General features: G+C 31.9%; 1 protein-coding gene across 1 annotated transcript; it reads right to left on the bottom strand.

Annotated features, from left to right (window-relative positions):
• Positions 1 to 717: 717 nt before the first annotated feature.
• LOC134714339 (uncharacterized) lies at positions 718 to 8,615 on the bottom strand. Its single transcript, XM_063575577.1, has 6 exons — positions 8,229 to 8,615; positions 6,548 to 7,782; positions 5,627 to 5,755; positions 3,753 to 3,821; positions 2,773 to 2,888; positions 718 to 850 (listed from the first exon to the last, which is right to left on the bottom strand). Exons 2-6 carry the CDS (start codon positions 6,650 to 6,652, stop codon positions 718 to 720), a joined length of 552 nt encoding a protein of 183 aa, XP_063431647.1. The 5' UTR covers positions 6,653 to 7,782; positions 8,229 to 8,615.
• Positions 8,616 to 26,860: the final 18,245 nt, after the last annotated feature.

Here is a 26,860-nt window from a genome sequence, read left to right as displayed (position 1 = left end):
AGTTGGATGATGAAAATGCATATCTTCGAAAAATTCTATTTTTTTTGTGTGTAATAACTAGGGTTTATAGTCTTCATACACTAAAAAATTTTAGTCTGCCCTTCCACGAAATATTTAATTAGAATTTTTTTAAATGTTTATGAATTTTTCGAAAATTCAACCTGACAACCGATCAGACAATAGTTTTAAGTTGAATCAATGCAGACAAGATCATTAGCTAGTTAATACATTTGTCTTTTAATATGTAACTGACAAAATTATAAGGATCGTAATGGTGCAATGTGGATAAATTTATTGGTTTCCAAGAGCAGTATTGGTAGCGCGTCATCCCTACAATGGCTTCCATTTCTACGATTGTGAAAATGAACTGGCGTAATGGGGAGATAATTTTGACGAAGTAGGATCCTGACTGTTTTAGAATAGCTAGAATACCAAAATTTCTATTTTTTCTCACTTTTTTATTTAAAACTATGCAAAATAAAAACATGTTTATAAAAAAGTGTACGTTACATCAACTTCAACATAAATTCCCATACACAAAAACTTTAACCTGGTACATGTACAGGACAGATGTAGGAATAAACAAATACATCAACAGAGCAGAGACCACCATGACCAGAAAACATAACCGCTATCAGAATCTGTTCATTTATATAAATATTAAAAACAGAATGAGTTAACTTAATTACTGGTAAAGTGTGTTCAAGTCTTCTACAACTAAGGTGTTGCTAGAGATTTAGCATCTCCTGATGTAACACCAAGAAAATGATGAGAATTGTTTGCCATTTTTATTTTAGCAGGAATACCACCATGCAAGGTCCACACATTTATTGGATTCCATTTCTTGGATCTGAAAAAAGAGTCCAAACGTGATAGTAGAAATCCTATAATGGTGCAAATGCAATTCATGTAAAGTGGCAGGACATTTTAAACAAGAGTAAACACAGACCAGTGTGGATACTCTGGATAGTACCCAGAATTCTTAAGTATTGCAAAGCAATATATAGTCCCTTAAGTACTGGTTGACAATTTCTTGTACTAAAACAAATTTGAATTTGATTTGTAACTTGCCAATTATAAACCTGGTATCAATTCAATATCTTTAATAGATATAGGAAGATGTGGTGTGAGTGCCAATGAGACAATTTTCCATGTACAGCCAATGCCAATGTACAGCCTTCAACACGGAGCCTTAGCCCACAACAACCAACAAGCTATAAAGGGCCCCAAAATTATTAGTGTAAAACCTTTCAAACAGGAAAACCAATGGTATAATCTATATAAAAAAAACGAGAAATGAGAAACATGCATATATTACATAAACAAACGACAACTACTGTACATCAGATTCCTGACTAAGGACAGCTTGATTACAAAAATGTTGAAAAACTGATTTTTTTAAATATGCGTTATTTTCAAAGTGATGTAACTCTGAAGAGGAAAATCATCAGACTTTCATATTTAAACAATGTTCCAAAAATCAAATCCAAGCATGCCTATATTCATAAAAATTAAGACTTATGGAATTAATAAGTTTGCTCAGATCGGTGCATAGGAATTAGATAAGGCCAAATGAAATATAGAAATATGTAGAGTTGTTGAGAAATCTTTTAATGTTTGTTGAGATGAATAAACTTCACCTACACTATTCTGGTCCTGAATATGCATCTGACTTAAATTAACAGCTTGCCACTGGATGTTCATAAACCAGCCGTCTAGCTATATATCTATCCATCTTAAAAAGGGTCGTAATGGGGTACTTTCATGAAGATTAACAGTAAAAACTAGATACCATTGAGATGGGAGCCATCTCTGTGGGCCCCGCTGTCAATAACGTGGGGTAAATAAGTTGTATGGATAATCTGATATGAAGCATTATTTGAAGTTATTACATAGTCTCATGTGTGATTTTATTCTAAAATTTAAGTTAAAACTGATAAATATTCTCAACTTACTTTCATAGTATAATAGTGATATGACTGCATGATGTGATCTCATTGTTGACTACTCTAAGGTGACTTCTGGATATATGGATTGATGTTTGAACAATTTGTTTGAAGGTGCTGCCCAATTGATATTTGTCACATATTTTTAGAATTATGCCTTCAATATATTATGACCCACCAAAAAAAAATGCCAATTAAATGTTAAAAAATGAAAAATTGCTGAGGGGTTTTCAACTTTTTGAAAAATATGACACAAAGAGCGGACAGGATCTTCACCACAGGACACAGGGTTGTCAACTGAAACTAAAGCTTTTTTTACCTTGACCTTTGACCTAGGAAGTTGTACATACATCATGACACACACTCTGGTGGTGGTTAAAATGGATGTAAAGTATAAACTTTGAAATTATAACGGTTATCTAGATATTGAGGGGACACAATTTTTACCACAGGACACGGGTTGTCAACTGAAACCAAAGTTTTGACCTTGACCTTTGACCTAGAAAGTTGTACATACATCATGATACACCCTCTGGTAATCATGTTCAGTATTAAGTATAAAATCATAACCGTTATCTAGATATGGAGCGGACACGATCTTCACCACAGGACACGGGTTGTCAACTTAAACCAAAGTTTTTGACCTTGACATACACTAAAGGGCATTACTACCCTCTTCAGGAAACATGAACCACTTGGTTAATCATAAATTAAAAAAACATAAATAAACTTATAAAGATTTTTTAAAAGCCTAAATCAATGTAGCAGATGTCAATTATTTTTCCAGTCACAGTTGAGATGAAAACAAATTTTGATAAGATTTTACCTATTTGCACTGGTATCATCATCAAATACATTCACTGGGACATCTATTTCCATACTTTTCTCAGTTGATAATTGTATCAGATTTTTAATTCTAGCATGATCATTTCCTTCATATACCTGGAAAATAAATAAACACATTAACCAAAAGACTCACATCAACTAAAAGACTCTTAGAAAGAACCAGGTCTAAGCCTTTGTGTAAGGTGAGCTAAAATTTATGTACTCATCTGATTTAATCATTTATGTAATGGTATCACTCTTTCATCATCACCAAAATACATATTAACAAGACAATTACTAGTGCCAGTCTTTGTAAAGATCAGACAATATTTTCTAATAAAAACTCAAAATCTCTGAAGATAAGTTTTGGTAAGGAGGAAGTATACCACTATAATTCATGATCCCATTGCTCTCTATGTTAAATTCCTCCATTTCAAGCAGACACACCTCTTTCATTTTTCAAAAGTTCAAATAAAGTGGTAATCATTGCATGTCAAAGTAACACTTTATGGTGTCTTAAATTGTACTGAAAAAAATGAACCTACTTTTAATGCTATATAAGAAAGAACTGGTTCCCGGAACTTTGGATGTACCAAAACAGGTACTTCAGATCTGACAAACAGACCAAATGTACCCTCTTTTTAAAATTTAGTGCAGATTTTTTAATATTCAAAATTAGTCCAAAAGTAATCTATAATGATCACCAGTCCTTCAGCTTTCCTAAATATTCTACAGATTTTGAAAGTTACACTCACTGATCCTTGAAATGACTGACAGAAAGTTAATAAATTAAGTAATGATTAAGTTATCACCCCCATCCTTTTCCCAAAACCCTTCATAAATTTCATAGGTGTGGCATACAAATTCATTGTAAGGTTTAATTATATATAGGACAAACATTGATGTATATACTCACATTATGCTTATGGAGGATTTGACAGATAGACAAATATATCTTTGAATTTGTTCGGCAATTTTAACTTTTGATAGCAGCAAATTGATCATATCAGATGGCCTTATATTAAAGATATCTTCATCCTCAATTGTAATCTGAAAGAAATATGCCAATGTGTTAATTTAACTAAAGCAGAAGCAATTTACTTACTTTAGTAATAAAATAATTAACCTGTACAGAAACTGCAAACATGCACATGTGAATATCAAACCGGTATATAAGATGCAAATTACTATAATTTTTTAATATGATTTTAATGTATTCTAAAAATAAGTAAATCATATAACATGAAAACACAACATTTCAAAACTTTGGTCAACCAAAAATTATCACAAAAATTGAGTTATCTCCCATATATCAAAGCTTGTAAAATTAAACTTGTTTCATAATTTTATTGTATGAATGATATTTTATATAAATCTTAAAGTCATAAGAAACCAAAAATTAAAAATAAATAATGCATATGTATTTTTTATAACTCAACAGATAGTTTTCATTATAAAACTTATGTACATATATTTTTTTCTGAAGAAATTTTTTTAATTTGCATACCTGCCAACTTTTCAAAATGCCCATGGGGGTTTTGCTTGCAAAATAACTGTCATAGTTCTAAAAAAAACTTCAAGGGGTCCTGCAAATACATGAAAAAGTTATTTTTTTGCCTTTTATAAGCCTAAAATCATTGTAAAATTAATTGTTTTGTTTAAATTGTGGACAAAATTGCTCTTTCAAAATTTCAATTCGGGAGCCTCCATGGGGTAAATCCCCTGCAAATAGTGAGCGTTGGCATGTATGAAATTTTGTTCATATTTAGAAGAAGTTTACTTTATTTTAATTGCTTCCTTCCTTGACATATTTTCTGCATGCAAAGTCACCTCAGTGTGACCCATCTCGTAAAAATCTGGTGATCGCAATCCGCATGGATTTCCTTAAAATAAACTATTATCTGATTGTACATGTTAAACATGTGCTCAATATCCATGCCTTTTTTGTTGAAAGTTGACAAGCAGTTGACAATTGTTAAACTTTGGCTTCAAACTACAATCTTTTATTACCTGCCATATTTTCACAACAACAGTGACCAATTGAAAAAAAAAATGAGGATTATACCAAATTTATACAAACAAAATGATAAAATTGTGCACAGAAGACTAAGTTTATGATGTTTGTATGCATTGGCTTAAGAATTAGAATTGCATTATTTTTCACCATTTGACTTTAAAGAAAAATAATAGGATAAATACATATAGCAATGTTGTGTTCCAAAAATATTTTCAAACACCAGTCTTACAGTTTACAAGTGTTTCTATTATATATTTCAAGACCAAAGTAGGATATAATTAAGGTATAAATGTAATAAAGTAAAATCCCAAAAGTTTAAGTGAATGAGTTTGTGGTGCAATTAAAATATTTGCAGATAATGTATACCTCCCATATTTTAAATGGGCATGAGTAAAAATGTAAGGGGTCTGAAATCAATACAAAACTGTTAGAAAGGGGAGATAATTTACTGATTAGAAATATAATTTACTCTCAGATCATTGATGAGTTTTACATGCCAATAAATAAATATAAATTCTACTTTTGTCAATTGTTATCCAACAATTGCAAAAAAACAAACCAACACTTTTATAAAAGATGATATTCTAAAATAGTTTCTGATTTTACTTGATAAACATTTATTTGATAGGACATTTTGTTTTTGTATTCTAAAGGATTGTAAGGAATCTTTATATAAAAACAGTAATGGTGCAATGAAAACGAGCAATACACAAAATAGATATGTGAATCAATCTTCCCATTTCCATTCTCAATTTTATTAATAAGGGGATTAAACATTATTTAAACATTTTGAATTGCTTTATGATTTTTTTTTTTCTATTAAGTAAATCTTACTTACATGAGATGGCTTTAACTCTAACCCATCAATGTCCAAATTCCATATTCTGTGGAATGGTGGTATCTGTGTAATTTTGTCTTCAATAACAACTTGATGGATGTACAAAATATATCTAAATAGTTCTTGATCCTGTATAATATACAATAATTACATAGGTATGAGGCCTACAAATCTTTTACAGTGTTATTTTATATATAATTCTCTAATTCTATGGAAATGTATATCCCTTTCCGAACCCATTGTATAGGTGTCATACCACCAATTACTCCCTCAAATTTAGAATGTATGTGAAAGAAGGCCTACTCGGACAAAAAATAGTGCAATTGATGTCATTGTTAACCTAAACTAACCAACAAATTTGCAGAAATTATACTTCTGTTGAAAGAGAAATATATAAAGACCATTTCGAGCCCAATTTTACCTGTCTAGGAGTTTGCATTTAAATTTGAGAATCAATGTGCTCCATGGTATACTTATTTAAGATTTCCAGAAAACCAGAAGTTATTTTTAGTGGTACCTCCTTTCGGGAGCTCTCTTTTTTCTTATATGATTTTGAAAGTATGTTGAAAATTGGCATGCAGAAAGGTGACACCTGTACAATTCAGGATATACCTAGTTTCTATGAAGTTAAACTTAAGGTAAAATATTTAGAAAGCAGTGAAAATTGCAAAATTTGGTTGAACCGGCTTTTAATTGGTGGTATGACACCTTGTATAAAAAAAATTAATCACTTGGGACAGGCACATGCATAAAAAGTTGCAGAAAGTTTCTATAGAGCCTCAAAATAAACATTGAAATGTACTGTTACTTAACATTAAGCATCCACATACAAAATGTTATTACTGTGAACCACCTGGCATTACTTTAAACATGTGTCCTACATTTGTGGGATTTAGATGATCAAAGTGTAACATATGCTACCTGACAACCAACAACACTTGACCCTTCATCAATAGTAACTTTCATATCTTTGTCAGTTATCATGTTTTTTCCTGAAGCCACAACGGTTTTCATCTTTGTTCTCATGTGGGCAATTTTAGATTCACAACAAGATTTTCCAGTCTGTGGTTAACTTTAACTGTATTTTTTAATGTTAATACCTGTAAAAGAAATAATATTGGCATTAAATATCATGCATGCAGTTGTTTTCTTATTTTGGGCTTCTGAAGTAAAAATAAGGGGGATAAATGATTAAAATCTGACAATATAAGAAATAATTAAGATCGGAAGATGCAGCAACTATAAATTTGCTTTACTTTAAACTATGCATGTACATGTAATACATGTAAGATAAAAATGTCTTAAAGATTGTTATTAATGCAATTAATGCGACTTAGTGAGTATGGCAATAATTAGAAATTGTATTCTGATATCTGATACAAAAATCAGTATGAATTGCAATAATAAATCTTGCATTTTTGTCCATTCTTCAAAAATCACAATAATGAATGCATGCGATAATATCTGAATTAACAGTATCTAGCTATATCAAAACTAGTCTATCAGTTGAAATAAAGATTCCTAATAAATCTGGAAAAATCAATCAATTTAATGTTTATCCCACAAAAATAAGAATAAACATTATGTGGTCAGAGTTATCTCCCATTGACTAAATGTAAACTTGCAAATACCAGCCAAATTTGGAAGTTTCAGATATTGAACTCAACCTCGAAACTCAAAAAAAGAAAATATGTCAGGAAATTGATTCCTGGAAGCAAGCAGTTAAAATAAAATAAACTGTGACCCATAGATGTTAATTCCTGTGTCATTTGGTCTCTTGTATAGAGTTGTCTTATTGGTAATCATACAACATATTTTTTATACTTATATTTATTGTTGCTTAAGAATGTGGACTGACATGCAAATACCACATACAAATTACCTTGATTTAGGTGCCTTTACAGATACAAGCTGGTTAAAGCTTTCATTTGACTGTCTAGATCCAAGATCATTTAAAGAATTACTTCTACCAATCATTTTTTGCACTAAATTATTCAATTTAACCTTTAAACCTTCAATCATGTGATCCCAAAATATGTGGTACAATTCTTTGCAGCCCAATCTTAATGTCATCTTCTTTGTCACATCCCTTAATGGCATACATAAAGCACCTCACTATATATTGTTTTGTTTCATTCTTTTGCAATTCTTTGTAACTACAAAATAAGAAACAAATAATTAATGTAACAAATTTAAAAAAAAGTCTTCAGACTTGTATGGGGCATGGATAAAGTCTTCAATCATGGATTCATGCATTTCAAAAAAAAGGGTCCTAGTTTCTATTTCTATTCTAAACTTTATATAGCCTCTCTAAAACTATTTGATTGTTCCATAAGCCATGAAGATTACTCATAACTATATACTAATAGTTCTTTCAATTTTCAATGTACATGTAATGTTTGTGAATTCAGTTAACACAAAGATCTTTATATCTCTTTAAACAACACAAAATTGAAATTTCATTGTAAAGTTTTTTTTAGAGTTAGTAGTCTTCACAGATCAATATAATAAGATCTATATGTATGATTTGATTTAGTAAAAGATTGGGCTTAAGCCTTGTCATAGTCATACTTGTAAAACTAAAACTAATTTGTACAAATACCTCTTTGAAATATTACACAAGCTTGTTGATTTGTCTTCACATGGTTCTGGCCATCTTTTTTCTGAAGGTTTCCAAACTCAACTTCAAGTCTGGCTCAGATGTTGCTGCATCATTATCAGTATTTATCGCTATTTTGTACATTTTTACTTTGATCTTTTTTTTGTGATTATTTTCATATCATGCTTATTGCTTGAGATGGAAACATTATCGCTAGAAACTAAGGAGGTCATGTGGCGTTGCTAACGAAATTGACATTGAAACTGACAACGTCGTCATAGGTAAAATAGCGATAAACAGATTATCATTGGTCATCTCAACTGTACCAGCTCAAGCGAGAAAATCAATCTCGTTGAGATAATCAATGATAATCTATAAATATGACTGAAAAGAAGATTGAATAATAATTAAAAACCTACAAAAAAGACAACACAAGAGCGGTCAAGATATACAACGGCAAGCATATTTCTTTATTTGGAAAGAAGTGATAGCTGTTATATTCTGCCCTATTTAATTACATGTAGCTAATGTAAATAAAGCAACTTAAATAAATATAAACTGGACTTGTACATGACATTGCTATATGTCATAAAAGTGTAAGAATAAAATCCAAGTTTCCTGTAAAAACACTGCCACATCTGCCTCCATGAATTTACTAGACCCATGCCAAATCAAATGACACTGATGCTCCAGAACTGTCTCTTTTCTGTTTTGATGGAACTCACAAATCTTACATGTCTTGCTTCTTAAATCGAATGACAGCACATTTTCTGTCTCCTTTCCAATAAAAGTTGCATGTCCTGAAAGAATTAATATAAAAGGTATTACATGATGCAATGATAAATTAACAGTTAAGTAAATATTGTTATTAAGTTTAGTTTCAATTTGAATAGGGGTGTGAGTTAATGGATATTTTAATGAAATGTTAACAGATATAATATAACAGATATTAATATGACAAACAGATACTGATAATAAAGAGCCTGTAGTTCAGTGGTTGTTCGTTTATATCTGTCATATTTTCTTAATAAATTGTTTTATTATTAATTATGTCTTTCGTGTCTTTATTTGAATTGTTTGGTATTTTTCATGTTGGATATAAGTTTTTCTCATTGTTGAAGGTTTTATAGTTGTGTAGCTATAATTGCCAACTTCCAATTCATGTGAGCTCTGGTGGACAGTTGAGTCACTGGCAATTATGTACAATGTAACACATCTTACTTCTATAATGTATACAAAATGATGGCAAAAGTTCACCTTTTTGCTATACATGTAATTGAACCAGGTAAGTTAAAGAGATCTAGCCTAGGGAATGAATAAAAATAAGTATGGGGAGACATTTCTTTAACTACAACTTCTTTATATTATCAAACTAAATTCTAAAATTAATTCTTTGTCCAATCAAGTTACTTTAATTAATAATTGATTCAGCAAAATTTAACAAAATACAGTAATTAAATCATAAATGTCAGACACTAAATTATATAATAATGTCTGAAAGAAAAATAAAGAGTATGAATTAGTAAAATTGTTTAAATGACAGGGTAGGGGGCCTATGTAAAGTAAACTATACTCAACTTTCAATTTTCTTCTTCTGTACGCTTTCTCTACAGCATCTGAAAGAAAAATAAAGTGTATGAATTAGTAAAATTGTTTAAATGACAATATAGGGGGCCTATGTAAAGTAAACTATACTCAACTTTCAATTTTCTTCTTCTGTACGCTTTCTCTACAGCATCTGAAAGAAAAATAAAGAGTATGAATTAGTAAAATTGTTTAAATGACAGGGTAGGGGGCCTATGTAAAGTAAACTATACTCAACTTTCAATTTTCTTCTTCTGTACACTTTCTCTACAGCATCTGAAAGAAAAATAAAGAGTATGAATTAGTAAAATTGTTTAAATGACAGGGTAGGGGGCCTATGTAAAGTAAACTATACTCAACTTTCAATTTTCTTCTTCTGTACGCTTTCTTTACAGCATCTGAAAGAAAAATAAAGAGTATGAATTAGTAAAATTGTTTAAATGACAGTATAGGGGGCCTATGTAAAGTAAACTATACTCAACTTTCAATTTTCTTCTTCTGTACGCTTTCTCTACAGCAACTGAAAGAAAAATAAAGAGTATGAATTAGTAAAATTGTTTAAATGACAGTATAGGGGGCCTATGTAAAGTAAACTATACTCAACTTTCAATTTTCTTCTTCTGTACGCTTTCTCTACAGCATCTGAAAGAAAAATAAAGTGTATGAATTAGTAAAATTGTTTAAATGACAGTATAGGGGGCCTATGTAAAGTAAACTATACTCAACTTTCAATTTTCTTCTTCTGTACGCTTTCTCTACAGCATCTGAAAGAAAAATAAAGAGTATGAATTAGTAAAATTGTTTAAATGACAGGGTAGGGGGCCTATGTAAAGTAAACTATACTCAACTTTCAATTTTCTTCTTCTGTACGCTTTCTCTACAGCATCTGAAAGAAAAATAAAGAGTATGAATTAGTAAAATTGTTTAAATGACAGGGTAGGGGCCTATGTAAAGTAAACTATACTCAACTTTCAATTTTCTTCTTCTGTACGCTTTCTCTACAGCATCTGAAAGAAAAATAAAGAGTATGAATTAGTAAAATTGTTTAAATGACAGGGTAGGGGCCTATGTAAAGTAAACTATACTCAACTTTCAATTTTCTTCTTCTGTACGCTTTCCCTACAGCATCTGAAAGAAAAATAAAGAGTATGAATTAGTAAAATTGTTTAAATGACAGGGTAGGGGCCTATGTAAAGTAAACTATACTCAACTTTCAATTTTCTTTTTCTGTACGCTTTCTCTACTGCATCTGAAAGAAAAATAAAGAGTATGAATTAGTAAAATTGTTTAAATGACAGTATAGGGGGCCTATGTAAAGTAAACTATACTCAACTTTCAATTTTCTTCTTCTGTACGCTTTCTCTACAGCATCTGAAAGAAAAATAAAGAGTATGAATTAGTAAAATTGATTAAATGACAGTATAGGGGGCCTATGTAAAGTAAACTATACTCAACTTTCAATTTTCTTCTTCTGTACGCTTTCTCTACAGCATCTGAAAGAAAAATAAAGAGTATGAATTAGTAAAATTGTTTAAATGACAGGGTAGGGGGCCTATGTAAAGTAAACTATACTCAACTTTCAATTTTCTTCTTCTGTACGCTTTCTCTACAGCATCTGAAAGAAAAATAAAGAGTATGAATTAGTAAAATTGTTTAAATGACAGGGTAGGGGCCTATGTAAAGTAAACTATACTCAACTTTCAATTTTCTTCTTCTGTACGCTTTCTCTACAGCATCTGAAAGAAAAATAAAGAGTATGAATTAGTAAAATTGTTTAAATGACAGGGTAGGGGCCTATGTAAAGTAAACTATACTCAACTTTCAATTTTCTTCTTCTGTACGCTTTCCCTACAGCATCTGAAAGAAAAATAAAGAGTATGAATTAGTAAAATTGTTTAAATGACAGGGTAGGGGCCTATGTAAAGTAAACTATACTCAACTTTCAATTTTCTTTTTCTGTACGCTTTCTCTACTGCATCTGAAAGAAAAATAAAGAGTATGAATTAGTAAAATTGTTTAAATGACAGTATAGGGGGCCTATGTAAAGTAAACTATACTCAACTTTCAATTTTCTTCTTCTGTACGCTTTCTCTACAGCATCTGAAAGAAAAATAAAGAGTATGAATTAGTAAAATTGATTAAATGACAGTATAGGGGGCCTATGTAAAGTAAACTATACTCAACTTTCAATTTTCTTCTTCTGTACGCTTTCTCTACAGCATCTGAAAGAAAAATAAAGAGTATGAATTAGTAAAATTGTTTAAATGACAGTATAGGGGGCCTATGTAAAGTAAACTATACTCAACTTTCAATTTTCTTCTTCTGTACGCTTTCTCTACAGCATCTGAAAGAAAAATAAAGAGTATGAATTAGTAAAATTGATTAAATGACAGTTCTTCTTCTGTACGCTTTCTCTACAGCATCTGAAAGAAAAATAAAGAGTATGAATTAGTAAAATTGTTTAAATTACAGGGTAGGGGCCTATGTAAAGTAAACTATACTCAACTTTCAATTTTCTTCTTCTGTACGCTTTCTCTACAGCATCTGAAAGAAAAATAAAGAGTATGAATTAGTAAAATTGTTTAAATGACAGTATAGGGGGCCTATGTAAAGTAAACTATACTCAACTTTCAATTTTCTTCTTCTGTACGCTTTCTCTACAGCATCTGAAAGAAAAATAAAGAGTATGAATTAGTTAAATTGTTTAAATGACAGGGTAGGGGCCTATGTAAAGTAAACTATACTCAACTTTCAATTTTCTTCTTCTGTACGCTTTCTCTACAGCATCTGAAAGAAAAATAAAGAGTATGAATTAGTAAAATTGTTTAAATTACAGGGTAGGGGCCTATGTAAAGTAAACTATACTCAACTTTCAATTTTCTTCTTCTGTATGCTTTCTCTACAGCATCTGAAAGAAAAATAAAGAGTATGAATTAGTAAAATTGTTTAAATGACAGGGTAGGGGCCTATGTAAAGTAAACTATACTCAACTTTCAATTTTCTTCTTCTGTATGCTTTCTCTACAGCATCTGAAAGAAAAATAAAGAGTATGAATTAGTAAAATTGTTTAAATGACAGTATAGGGGGCCTATGTAAAGTAAACTATACTCAACTTTCAATTTTCTTCTTCTGTACGCTTTCTCTACAGCATCTGAAAGAAAAATAAAGAGTATGAATTAGTAAAATTGATTAAATGACAGTATAGGGGGCCTATGTAAAGTAAACTATACTCAACTTTCAATTTTCTTCTTCTGTACGCTTTCTCTACAGCATCTGAAAGAAAAATAAAGAGTATGAATTAGTAAAATTGTTTAAATGACAGTATAGGGGGCCTATGTAAAGTAAACTATACTCAACTTTCAATTTTCTTCTTCTGTACGCTTTCTCTACAGCATCTGAAAGAAAAATAAAGAGTATGAATTAGTAAAATTGATTAAATGACAGTATAGGGGGCCTATGTAAAGTAAACTATACTCAACTTTCAATTTTCTTCTTCTGTACGCTTTCTCTACAGCATCTGAAAGAAAAATAAAGAGTATGAATTAGTAAAATTGTTTAAATGACAGTATAGGGGGCCTATGTAAAGTAAACTATACTCAACTTTCAATTTTCTTCTTCTGTACGCTTTCTCTACAGCATCTGAAAGAAAAATAAAGAGTATGAATTAGTTAAATTGTTTAAATGACAGGGTAGGGGCCTATGTAAAGTAAACTATACTCAACTTTCAATTTTCTTCTTCTGTACGCTTTCTCTACAGCATCTGAAAGAAAAATAAAGAGTATGAATTAGTAAAATTGTTTAAATTACAGGGTAGGGGCCTATGTAAAGTAAACTATACTCAACTTTCAATTTTCTTCTTCTGTACGCTTTCTCTACAGCATCTGAAAGAAAAATAAAGAGTATGAATTAGTAAAATTGTTTAAATGACAATATAGGGGGCCTATGTAAAGTAAACTATACTCAACTTTCAATTTTTTTCTTCTGTACGCTTTCCCTACAGCATCTGAAAGAAAAATAAAGAGTATGAATTAGTTAAATTGTTTAAATGACAGGGTAGGGGCCTATGTAAAGTAAACTATACTCAACTTTCAATTTTCTTTTTCTGTACGCTTTCTCTACAGCATCTGAAAGAAAAATAAAGAGTATGAATTAGTAAAATTGTTTAAATGACAGTATAGGGGGCCTATGTAAAGTAAACTATACTCAACTTTCAATTTTCTTCTTCTGTACGCTTTCTCTACAGCATCTGAAAGAAAAATAAAGAGTATGAATTAGTAAAATTGATTAAATGACAGTATAGGTGGCCTATGTAAAGTAAACTATACTCAACTTTCAATTTTCTTCTTCTGTACGCTTTCTCTACAGCATCTGAAAGAAAAATAAAGAGTATGAATTAGTAAAATTGTTTAAATGACAGTATTGGGCCTATGTAAAGTAAACTATACTCAACTTTCAATTTTCTTCTTCTGTACGCTTTCTCTACAGCATCTGAAAGAAAAATAAAGAGTATGAATTAGTAAAATTGTTTAAATGACAGGGTAGGGGCCTATGTAAAGTAAGCTATACTCAACTTTCAATTTTCTTCTTCTGTACGCTTTCTCTACAGCATCTGAAAGAAAAATAAAGAGTATGAATTAGTTAAATTGTTTAAATGACAGGGTAGGGGCCTATGTAAAGTAAACTATACTCAACTTTCAATTTTCTTCTTCTGTACGCTTTCTCTACAGCATCTGAAAGAAAAATAAAGAGTATGAATTAGTAAAATTGTTTAAATGACAGGGTAGGGGCCTATGTAAAGTAAGCTATACTCAACTTTCAATTTTCTTCTTCTGTACGCTTTCTCTACAGCATCTGAAAGAAAAATAAAGAGTATGAATTAGTAAAATTGTTTAAATGACAGGGTAGGGGCCTATGTAAAGTAAACTATACTCAACTTTCAATTTTCTTCTTCTGTACGTTTTCTCCACAGCATCTGAAAGAAAAATAAAGAGTATGAATTAGTAAAATTGTTTAAATGACAGTATAGGGGGCCTATGTAAAGTAAACTATACTCAACTTTCAATTTTCTTCTTCTGTACGCTTTCTCTACAGCATCTGAAAGAAAAATAAAGAGTATGAATTAGTAAAATTGATTAAATGACAGTATAGGGGGCCTATGTAAAGTAAACTATACTCAACTTTCAATTTTCTTCTTCTGTACGCTTTCTCTACAGCATCTGAAAGAAAAATAAAGAGTATGAATTAGTAAAATTGTTTAAATGACAGTATTGGGCCTATGTAAAGTAAACTATACTCAACTTTCAATTTTCTTCTTCTGTACGCTTTCTCTACAGCATCTGAAAGAAAAATAAAGAGTATGAATTAGTAAAATTGTTTAAATGACAGGGTAGGGGCCTATGTAAAGTAAGCTATACTCAACTTTCAATTTTCTTCTTCTGTACGCTTTCTCTACAGCATCTGAAAGAAAAATAAAGAGTATGAATTAGTTAAATTGTTTAAATGACAGGGTAGGGGCCTATGTAAAGTAAACTATACTCAACTTTCAATTTTCTTCTTCTGTACGCTTTCTCTACAGCATCTGAAAGAAAAATAAAGAGTATGAATTAGTAAAATTGTTTAAATGACAGGGTAGGGGCCTATGTAAAGTAAGCTATACTCAACTGTCAATTTTCTTCTTCTGTACGCTTTCTCTACAGCATCTGAAAGAAAAATAAAGAGTATGAATTAGTAAAATTGTTTAAATGACAGGGTAGGGGCCTATGTAAAGTAAACTATACTCAACTTTCAATTTTCTTCTTCTGTACGTTTTCTCCACAGCATCTGAAAGAAAAATAAAGAGTATGAATTAGTAAAATTGTTTAAATGACAGTATAGGGGGCCTATGTAAAGTAAACTATACTCAACTTTCAATTTTCTTCTTCTGTACGCTTTCTCTACAGCATCTGAAAGAAAAATAAAGAGTATGAATTAGTAAAATTGTTTAAATGACAGGGTAGGGGCCTATGTAAAGTAAACTATACTCAACTTTCAATTTTCTTCTTCTGTACGCTTTCTCCACAGCATCTGAAAGAAAATTAAAGAGTATGAATTAGTAAAATTGTCTAAATGACAGGGTAGGGGCCTATGTAAAGTAAACTATACTCAACTTTCAATTTTCTTCTTCTGTATGCTTTCTCTACAGCATCTGAAAGAAAAATAAAGAGTATGAATTAGTAAAATTGTTTAAATGACAGGGTAGGGGCCTATGTAAAGTAAACTATACTCAACTTTCAATTTTCTTCTTCTGTACGCTTTCTCTACAGCATCTGAAAGAAAAATAAAGAGTATGAATTAGTAAAATTGTTTAAATGACAGTATAGGGGGCCTATGTAAAGTAAACTATACTCAACTTTCAATTTTCTTCTTCTGTACGCTTTCTCTATAGCATCTGAAAGAAAAATTAAGAGTATGAATTAGTAAAATTGTTTAAATGACAGGGTAGGGGGCCTATGTAAAGTAAACTATACTCAACTTTCAATTTTCTTCTTCTGTACGCTTTCCCTACAGCATCTGAAAGAAAAATAAAGAGTATGAATTAGTAAAATTGTTTAAATGACAGTATAGGGGGCCTATGAAAAGTAAACTATACTCAACTTTCAATTTTCTTCTTCTGTACGCTTTCCCTACAGCATCTGAAAGAAAAATAAAGAGTATGAATTAGTAAAATTGTTAAAATGACAGTATAGGGGCCCTATGTAAAGTAAACTATACTCAACTTTCAATTTTCTTCTTCTGTACGCTTTCTCTACAGCATCTGAAAGAAAAATAAAGAGTATGGATTAGTAAAATTGTTTAAATGACAGGGTAGGGGCCTATGTAAAGTAAACTATACTCAACTTTCAATTTTCTTCTTCTGTACGCTTTCTCTACAACATCTGAAAGAAAAAGAAAAAGTATGAATTAGTAAAATTGTTTAAATGACAGGGTAGGGGCCTATGTAAAGTAAACTATACTCAACTTTCAATTTTCTTCTTCTGTACGCTTTCCCTACAGTATCTGAAAGAAAAATAAAGAGTATGAATTAGTAAAATTATTTAAATTGTTAGGTATTTTTATCCCTGGGTTTGTACCAGTTTCCTGGGATCTGAAGAGCAATTCAAAATTTATAAAGTCAATAAAAAGTTTACATTATCACTATCAAATATGAAACAAATACTATACTACATAAAACGAAATTCAACACCTATCAACCTAACCTGAACTTGTTGAACTATAAAACTGTTTAAAACCCCTTTCTGTCCGACACTGTTTAAACCAACTGTTGGAAACTATAGTCTGAAACCTAAATGTATAGAACTGGTTTGACCTAAATGTTTGGAACTGGTCTGAAACCTAAATGTTTGGAACGGGTTTGAAACCTAAATGTTTGGAACTGGTCTGAAACTTGTCTGAAACCTAAATGTTTGGAACTGGTCTGAAACCTAAATGTATGGAACGGTCTGAAACCTAAATGTATCAAACGGACTGAAACCGAAATGTATCAAACGGACTGAAACCTAAAAGGTATAAAACTTTATTTAATAAAAATGTCTATAACTATCTGAACAACAGGGCAGCACTAAGGCATGGTAATTGTCAGCAAACACTCACTGCAATAGTGAGAGATGTGAGACGCAAAACCTTAGCACCAGCCCTGTTTGGACAATCTGTACCGAACCAACAGTCTCAGCCCTTCCAATATTCTTTCCGCAACCGTCTGCCTGCTATTCACTACTTTCTTTCCAACCTATCCGATGTTAACTGTCTGCTGTCTTCGGTACAAATGACGATTTGAACTGAATAGCTACCATTTATTTATACTTCTAACGCGGACCTCGAAGAGAGCACCCTAGCAACAATTATACAGGTTAAGCGTCTGATAGCAACCACGGATAAAGGGATGATTTTTAATGCCGTTTTCAATGATAAAGAGATCAAATGGAAAATTAAAAGAGGTTTCGAAAAATATACAACTGTAGAAATATTATAACCTTCTTAAACTGCAAATTCGTAACACTAAGATAATTGATAGAGTGATCTCTTTATGGTTTTTGAGTAAATTTTTGTAGGCCTCATCTTTTTTTTTTTTTTTTTTCCGTCTTTGTTCTTCTGACAAATGTCTAACTTAAGTGTGCACCAATTTTTTTCACACATGACTTTTTAACACGATATTGTTGGATCAATTCAGGTTTCATGTTATTCTATTGATATCAATAGAAAAAGAACTATCACATTTGTTTGTAATTTTGTTGTGCATGAGGCGTTTTTACTTTCTGTTGATATAAAAAATCTTGAAATGCCTTCTCCTACGTGTGCCATATAAAATAAAAACAGATTTCTAACTGGAGTAATTCAGGTATCCTCTATGAGGTTTTACGACAGCACAGACATGCTTTCTGGATTCTGTCTGATGATGATGATAGACCGCACAAAGTAGTTTCTCTTTCGTGTGTCCATTTTCCTTTCTTGGAGTAAGGGAGATAACTGACATAACTAATGAATAACATTTTTAATCCCGTATTATGCTAGAGGCGTGCAATTAGGCTCACTTAGCCTTAAACAAAAATTCAAAACCAAATCTTTATGTCTACTAAAGAATTTAGTATTTGGTTTTGAGTAATTTGTGGTAACGAAATCCCTGGCTTAGTAATTTACCAATAATATATATAGATTACATTTGTTAAAATCAAAAACATCACTACAGACACGTGCATTAAGCGAACAAGTAGTGACATATGAACACTGTAAGATGGTGCCATAAAGGAACATCACAATCCAAAAAGGTAAAATTAACAATAGGGATTGAAAAATCGACGATAAGGACCGTTGTTACTGTTAAAATTTGGTTTATTTAAAGTAAGTTTGTTTGGGTAAATTTCCACAGTATATTGGGAAAATTCTTGATTATTAAAAGGGAAAATAGCATCAGGATAATTATGAGTAAATGTTTTTGAATTTATCAATTAAATGCAATTTAATCAGGTCTTTACAGAGTTTAGTCATGAACTGTGATTTATGACAGTACAAAATCAAGTCTGCTATAAAAGGGGCGCAATAAGTGCCCAAAGGAATACCTGCAACTTGTTGATGATCGAACTGTGTTGCTGAAACGTTCATAAATATTATCAAGGAAAAAATAATAACAGCTTCAATAATCTCATCAAACCTCCAGTAAAAATATCTAGCATATTTACCGTTCTCATCAGGGAAGAAGGTTTTAAATGAGTTGCAGCAAATATATTTGCATTTAAATTTATCAAAAATGCATTTAATTATAGGAAAACTTTTGTTTGATTCATGCATGTTCTGATTTCCTGACCTCAATATATATGGGTGTGAAAAAAAAATAATTAACAGTTTGAAAGTACCGGTAAATTGATTGTAGCTTTATCCAATCAAATTGTGTAAGATTCAACTCAATTAGTTGAAATGGTTCACAATTCATAAGTTATATCTAGGGCATTACTAGGGGTTAACTTGGTACTAGGGAGAAAGTGACAGTTATTTCAAGTTAATTTTGCTATCACGAACCAAATTTTGTACACCAAAAGTTTGTTTTACTTTCAAAACCAGATGCTCTGCAGGGCGCAGCTTTCTACGGCCACAGTTGATGAACCCTGAGCAGCTGGGGCAAGTACATTGTATGGACACAACATTTAAGCTTGATACAGCTCTGAATTTGGATTGCGATTAAATAGTTTACACAGCATTAGTTTCTGACACAGAAATGAACATGATGAATGTGGTCTAATGAACCAGCTGTTGAATATTAATCCCCTCAAAAAGAGTTTGCAAAAATAACATGTTGAAGAAAATATCATAAAATATCAAAATATATAAAATGACGTACAGATATGGTTAAAATTAATACTAATTAATAGTAACTTCTAACATGTCTAAATATAAATCTACATCTAACCATCTCTAGACAATCATCATTTCTTAATACGTAATTTTTAAGCAGTGAAGGGAGTTCATCAAACATATATATATATAAAACAGTATTCTTTTCATGGAATTGGCTTACCTCCCTTAAACATTTAAATTGTCTAAATTGTCCAGAAAACCCCTTGTTTCCCCTTTAATTGCTATTTGTGAATTGTTATTTAGGCCCTTAGTTGTTTGCCCTAAATTCCTAAACTGATGATATAAAAAAGACATGGTATGATTGCAAATGAGACAACTATCCACAAAAGACCCAAATGACACAAACATTAGCAACTATGGGTAAAAAAAACAAGAGTGTACACACTGAAATGTCTCGCTTTCTTTACGAATCATTGATATTATGTTGATAGTCCTAGGTATAAAGCTTTATTACAACTGTCACATAAATTTAACAAACCAAGAAAACTTAACATTGACCTTTGAACCATGAAAATGAGGTCAAGGTCAGATGAAACATGCCAGGAAGACATGTACAGCTAACAATTCTCCATACAAAAAATATAGTTGACCTTGTGCTTATAGTGTAAGAAAAACAGACTAAAACACAAAAACTTAACACAAAGCAATGAACCATAAAAATGAGGTCAAGGTCAAATAAAACCTGCACAACTGACATATAGATCATAAAATATTTCCATACACCAAATAAAGTTGACATATTGCATATAGTAATAGAAAAAAAGACCAAAACTCAAAAACTTAACTTTGACCACTGAACCATGAATATAAGGTCAAGGTCATATGACACCTGTCAGCTAGACATGAACACCTTACAATCATTCCATACACCAAATATAGTAGACCTATTGCATACAGTATAAGGAAAACAGACCAAAACACAAAAACTTAACTATAACCACTGAACCATGAAATTGAGGTCAAGGTCAGATGACACCTGCCAGTTGGACATGTACACCTTACAGTCCTTCCATACATCCAATATACTACACCTATTGCTTATAGTATCTGAGATATGGACTTGACCACGAAAACTTAACCTTGTTCACTGATCCATGAAATGAGGTGGAGGTCAAGTGAAAACAGTCTGACGGGCATGAGGACCTTGCAAGATACGCACATACCAAATATAGTTATCCTATTACTTATAATAAGAGAGAATTTAACATTACAAAAAATCTTAACTTTTTTTTCAAGTAGTCACTGAACCATGAAAATGAGGTCAAGGACATTGGACATGTGACTGACAGAAACTTCGTAACATGAGGCATCCACATACAAAGTATGAAGCATCCAGGTCTTCCACCTTCTAAAATATAAAGCTTTTAAGAAGTGAGCTAACACCGCCGCCGCCGCCGGATCACTATCCCTATGTCTAGCTTTCTGCGACAAAAGTCACAGGCTCGACAAAAAAATGAACGAAAAACAAATATGTAACACATAAACAAACGACAACCACTGACTTACAGGCTCCTGACTTGGGACAGGCACATACATAAATAATGTGGCGGGGTTAAACATGTTAGGGGGATCCCAACCCTCCCCTAACCTGGGACAGTGGTATAACAGTACAACATAAAGAACGAACTATAAAAATCAGTTGAAAAAGGCTTAACTCATCAGAGAGACAAAATATACAAGTGGATGTGGCCAGGTACTTATACATCCCGACGCAAAAAGACACAATGAACAGACTAATGAGACCATTACCCCCAAAATCAATCTAAACCTTCTATCTGTGTTAACAAATATTGTGGTACAATTTCAGAGCAATTGAAATACTTATACACAAGATGATATCCTGAAAGTAGAAAAAAATGCTTTTTTGGGCCCCTTTGGGACCCCTTTCTCCAAAACACTTGGGACATTATCCTCCCCAAAATCAATCCCAACCTTCTTTTTGTGGTATTGAACCTTTTAAAAGATTTCATAGAGATTGATTCACTTAAGGGCATATCCAACAGTTTCAGGGGAGGTAATAACAAACGTAAACGTCGTCTATTGTTTCCCGTAATTTAACGTTGTTTCAACGACGTCATAACGGAATCACCATTGGAATTGCTATGGGCGTCTGGAAAGGGAGGGTGCTTTCATCAAAGAAAAGAGCATGGCGGGAATCGGCCAAAATCTCATACAAAATATTAACAGAAATTTTGTCCTATTGATCTATCATAAAAGAAATGCAGTTATCTTGATCATTATAGACCATACTCACTGAGTTCCTGTTTGATTGAAATTATCGGCAATACATGCAGGAAGGAACAACGAGAACAACTGCATAATGATTTATTACTGCATTAGAATGCAAATTGAAATTAAGTCTTTACCAAACTTTTCCAAGATTTTGTCATTCAGAATAGAAAACTAGTTTAACTTGAGAAAGATGAAAAAAAAGGTTTCTTGAGAAAAATTAAATACGGCGTAAACTAACATTCATCAAGCTTTGAGTTGAAGTGCTATTAATGTTTAGTAGCTTTTTAAATGAATATGACCTTTAACTCGTCAACAATGTACGTTAAACAAAAGATGACACTGTAATATGTAAAAAAAAAATGAAATAGGATAACATTGTAATATATACACTGACATACAAGTAGAAAATATCTGACATATTGGTGTTTGAGGTGTATGAAGAAACTATATAATTTAGCAAAAAAAAAAGCGGAGTAGGTCTTCATGAAGGTCTTGACTAGTTAAACACGGCCTTACAAAATCCGCGGATCCACAATAGGATAGGGTAAAAAAACAGCCATCGAAATTCCACAATACAAAATTGGGGGAAAAAGGGAGGGGGGGGGGGGGTAATAGCTTATCTCAAGATTTTGATCTTATTCAACTTTATTCTAGTACAACATTCAATTACTGCTAGCAAACTCTTTATCCTAATAATGTATCAATGATTTACTTTAGATCCACTTTCCCCTCGTCGTAAATATGTGTGATATATTTGCCACTGGATCACAGGAGCAATCAATTTATCAGTTTTACATAGTAATGCATAATCATTAGTTCGCAACTGATAATTGTCTCAAACAGTTTTTCAGTTTTGGTATTTTGTTTTTATTTATATTTTGTTTTTAAACAAAAATTTTAGAATTTCTTTCCGCATTTTTTCTTTCAATTCATTTGCTTGAATATAATCAATAATAAAATAGAAGCCAACATCAGTAGTTACATTGTATGCAGCCAAACTAAGTGGAGGGCAGTAGAACAGAAAACAATCTCCATTGTGTATATGCAGTAACTCATATATTGAAGCGTAAAACAACGACAGTCATGCTCGATTTTCAGCCCTTTCGTTTATTCTCAAATTAATGTTTTACTGATCTCTTTTGTTAAATAAAGTTTTTTTCCATCTATAACTGCAAAAGGCACAGCATATGTGTTAAAATCAGCATTGTGACTTATTTGAAGATTCATGTAACCTTCGTTGTTGTTAAGAGATTTTATTCGAAGTTCGTATATCCTTCCAACCATTCGTTTAGATGTTTGTTTAACGTATAGATAAGTGAAACTCTCACTGCACTATGCATCAGATATACGGCATTTTTATTTCGCCTAAACAAGGCTGCAAATTAATACATCTGAGCAGCTTAATGGCCGCACCCAATTTTAGCAAAGATATACTGTCGGACAGGAGAAGTACAGAGATGTGAATATATACATAAAAAGATGTGGTATGATTGCCAATGAGACAACTACCCACAAAAAGACCAAAATGACACAAACATTAACACCTAAAGGTCACCGTACAGCCTTCAACAATGAGCAAAGCCCATACCGCGTAGTCAGCTATAAAAGGCCCATGCCGAAATCAATCCTTTTGCTTTGAAAAAAGATTTAAAAGTATACATTAATATGACAGCAACCCAACAACCCATATAACTCAAAACACTAAGAGTCAACATACAGAATTTTGTTATAGCTAGAAGCCTATAAAGAACAAAAAGCCAGAAACTGCAAAATGAATAAATAATACGGAGTCAGTGAGTTTTAAGATAAGTGTTTGGTTGCAAAATTGCACGTGCTCTGTGTTAATTTCGATATACGCAAAACGCTTCATTGTAAAGTAAGGGTAAAATAAATAATTATTATGGATGACGGACGTCAAGTGGCATACTATATAAATATTCAGAACAATAAAATCAAATGGATATATAATATGAAAATTAACCCTCCTTAATGTACTATAGATCGAGACACAGAAACGAATTTCTAACGTGTAATACTTTTGTTTTTAAAAGAGGGATGAAGGATACCAGAGGGACTATTTAAATAGTCTGTAATTCCACGGTTTGTATGTTTCACAACCGCGTTTCACAATTTTGACAAACACAATAGTTAAACTAACTGAATTGTTATCTCGTCCAGATACTGGTTCATTATAAATAAGAAGATGCGATATGAGTGCCATATAGACATATAGACAACTAACTCAACAAAGCCACACCGTACGTCGCACTGCCTTTAGAAAATTAGCGGGGAAATATAACGTTATTTTCGGAAAACGTCTTAATTTTTGGCGCAATTTGTGAGGCTCACGGAAGGGATAGAGTAAACAATATCATATTTCTCAATTTTCCTCAAAAACGAGTATGGTGACAAATATTTTTCAAAACGTTATGACATTTCATTTTTTTCAAAGAATAACATATCTTACTTTGGCCAAATTGACACCGTTAGAAATATTTAAAAAAAATCAAAAATGTGCATTTCATTTAATGTTCATTTCTTGCCGTTGTTTTAGTTCACCATGACGTTTTTGGCTTTATTTGAGTAAGAATTAATGCTTTAAATGGTAAAGTTAGAATTTTTTTACCATCTTAAATTATTTAGCTTCAATTTGTGCCCAATTATATAAGTTTATGTTGATAAAAAAATCATAATTATTTTTTTTAAATAAAAAACGTTTTTTACTCCAAAATTGCAAAAATGTTCAATTTTCAGCAGCATTTTTTGCAAAAACGTAATCGACAGCATATATTTTTTTTTGGCAAAATTTGATTCTCTGTCAATTGAAGAATAAAATATCTTAAAGGGAAAAAAATATCACAGTCAGAAATAAACTATTGGATATGCCCTTAAAACTAAAGGGATAACAAATGTGTCACCTGACGATCCAGATGACAACAACATCATACATGTACGGTACCATTTATATACAAACACAAAAAATTTTGTGGTCTTTTAAAAACATGTCATTCATATTGTATTGGTATAGTTTTTGGAACTTTCTTCTGCATATGTTTAAAAAGCGACAGAAAGTTTGATCATCAAATTGAAATTGAGAATGTCTACATCTTTATTGATTTTAAATTAACAAAACCAAGTATACACCCTTTTAGAAAATTTAAATTTATGCAGTGGTGGATCGAGACGGGTGCATTGAGGGCATATATGCCCCCGCCCTCCCCCTTTTGTTTTTTCAATTAAAACTTTAAAATGACTAATCAGACCATCTGTGTACAAGTTTCATGACATTTTGTTTAGAAATTTAATGTTAAAGAACAGAAACCAACTTTGGGATGTACGGACAGACTTCCAGATGTACAGAAAGACACAGGTAAAACTCAAAGCCCTGAGGTGGATTAGGGGGGAGAGGGGAGCAGGGGCCCGGGCAACCCCTTTTAAGAAAATAATTTGTTTGCATATAATTATAGGGATTCATTGAAGCGTTAAGCAATCAGGCCCCCTATCAGGCAGCCAGTGGGCCCCACTTATGAATATTTCTGGACCTGCCACTGATGCCCCCAATCTTTTTTATAATAGTGTCACATATTACTCAGGTTGGGAACATGAACCCCTGTATGGTGATTATACATGTATAGAGGGCTAATCCTTCTTTAAAGGGATAAAATTGTCCCTCTGTAGAGGGGTATTTTTATTTACAATGGGTTTAAAGCAAATTAGGGCAGAATGGCATTTTCTAGTTATATTGACTATAATCTCTAGCATTATACATGTATGTGCAACATCCTAGCCCCCCCCCCCCCCCATAAAAATCAAATGGTTGGTAGCTCCCTTACTAAAAATTGGGATAACCAGTTTTCTGTTGAAGTGACAAAACATGCAATCTATTGTATACCTATCATCAACAACAAAAGGAATAGTTGATCTTTAAATTTCATGTTAAAGCTAACAATAGAAATTCTGTTCAGTGAGGCATAAGTGAGTGGAATTCACCTGATCATAACAGCTTTCAATCATGGTGAACAATAGATTGTATATTTAGTCAGATAAGCAACAAACTGGTCATGTGCATATTAAATTAAGTACATAAATTTGTGTATCAACTGTTGCAAGTTACTGCCATCAATTAGTAAAAAATGTCATTCTGCCCTATTTTGATATGAATCCAGTCTAAACAAAAATACCACTCTATAGAGTACAGAGGGATAATTGTATCCCTCTATAGAAGGATTGTCCCTCTATACAGGTATAATCACCATATAGAGGGTTTGTTCCCAACCTGTTGCTTGGCATACATAGATTAAAACCTAATAGAACCTAATAGACATGCGGTTTACCATCCACACAATCATTAATTTTTGGTACAGGTGTCACCATGTGGAAAGTAAGCCACACATCAGGGGCGGATCCAGACATTTAAAAAGGGGGGGGGGGGGGGGGGTTCTTACCCAGGACAAAGGGGGTTCTAACTATATGTCCCCATTCAAATGCATTGATTGTCCATAAAAAAAGGGGGATCCAACCCCCAGAACTCCCCCCCCCCCCCTTCCCCCTGGATCCGTGCCTGCACATTGACAGAAAGAAGTGCCTGTGAATAATAAAACCCAGCCATATCTATTAGCTTATGAGACACATTGTACAAAATATTTAATGAATGGCTATTATTTATTTTGAATTTATTGAACCATAAAACTAATTTTTGACTCTTCACATTGAATAATCCGCGAAGCGGATTATGTAAAATGTGAAGAGTCAAAAATTAGTTTTATGGTTCAATAAAATCAAAATAAATTATTGCCATTCATTATAAATAAATTTCTATCAAAAATAAGGCTCAAAGAACTTTTTATATTATTTATCTTGACAATAACAACGCACACACATGTGTGCGTATGAATACACAACGTCAGAGTGGGCGTGTCGCAATTAAAATTGGC

This window comes from Mytilus trossulus, chromosome 4 (assembly GCF_036588685.1).
Source record: "Mytilus trossulus isolate FHL-02 chromosome 4, PNRI_Mtr1.1.1.hap1, whole genome shotgun sequence".
In the NCBI taxonomy this organism is placed as follows: Eukaryota; Metazoa; Mollusca; class Bivalvia; order Mytilida; family Mytilidae; genus Mytilus; species Mytilus trossulus.
The sequence above is the reverse complement of the archived record's forward strand: the minus strand, read 5'-3'. Positions and strand labels throughout refer to the sequence as shown.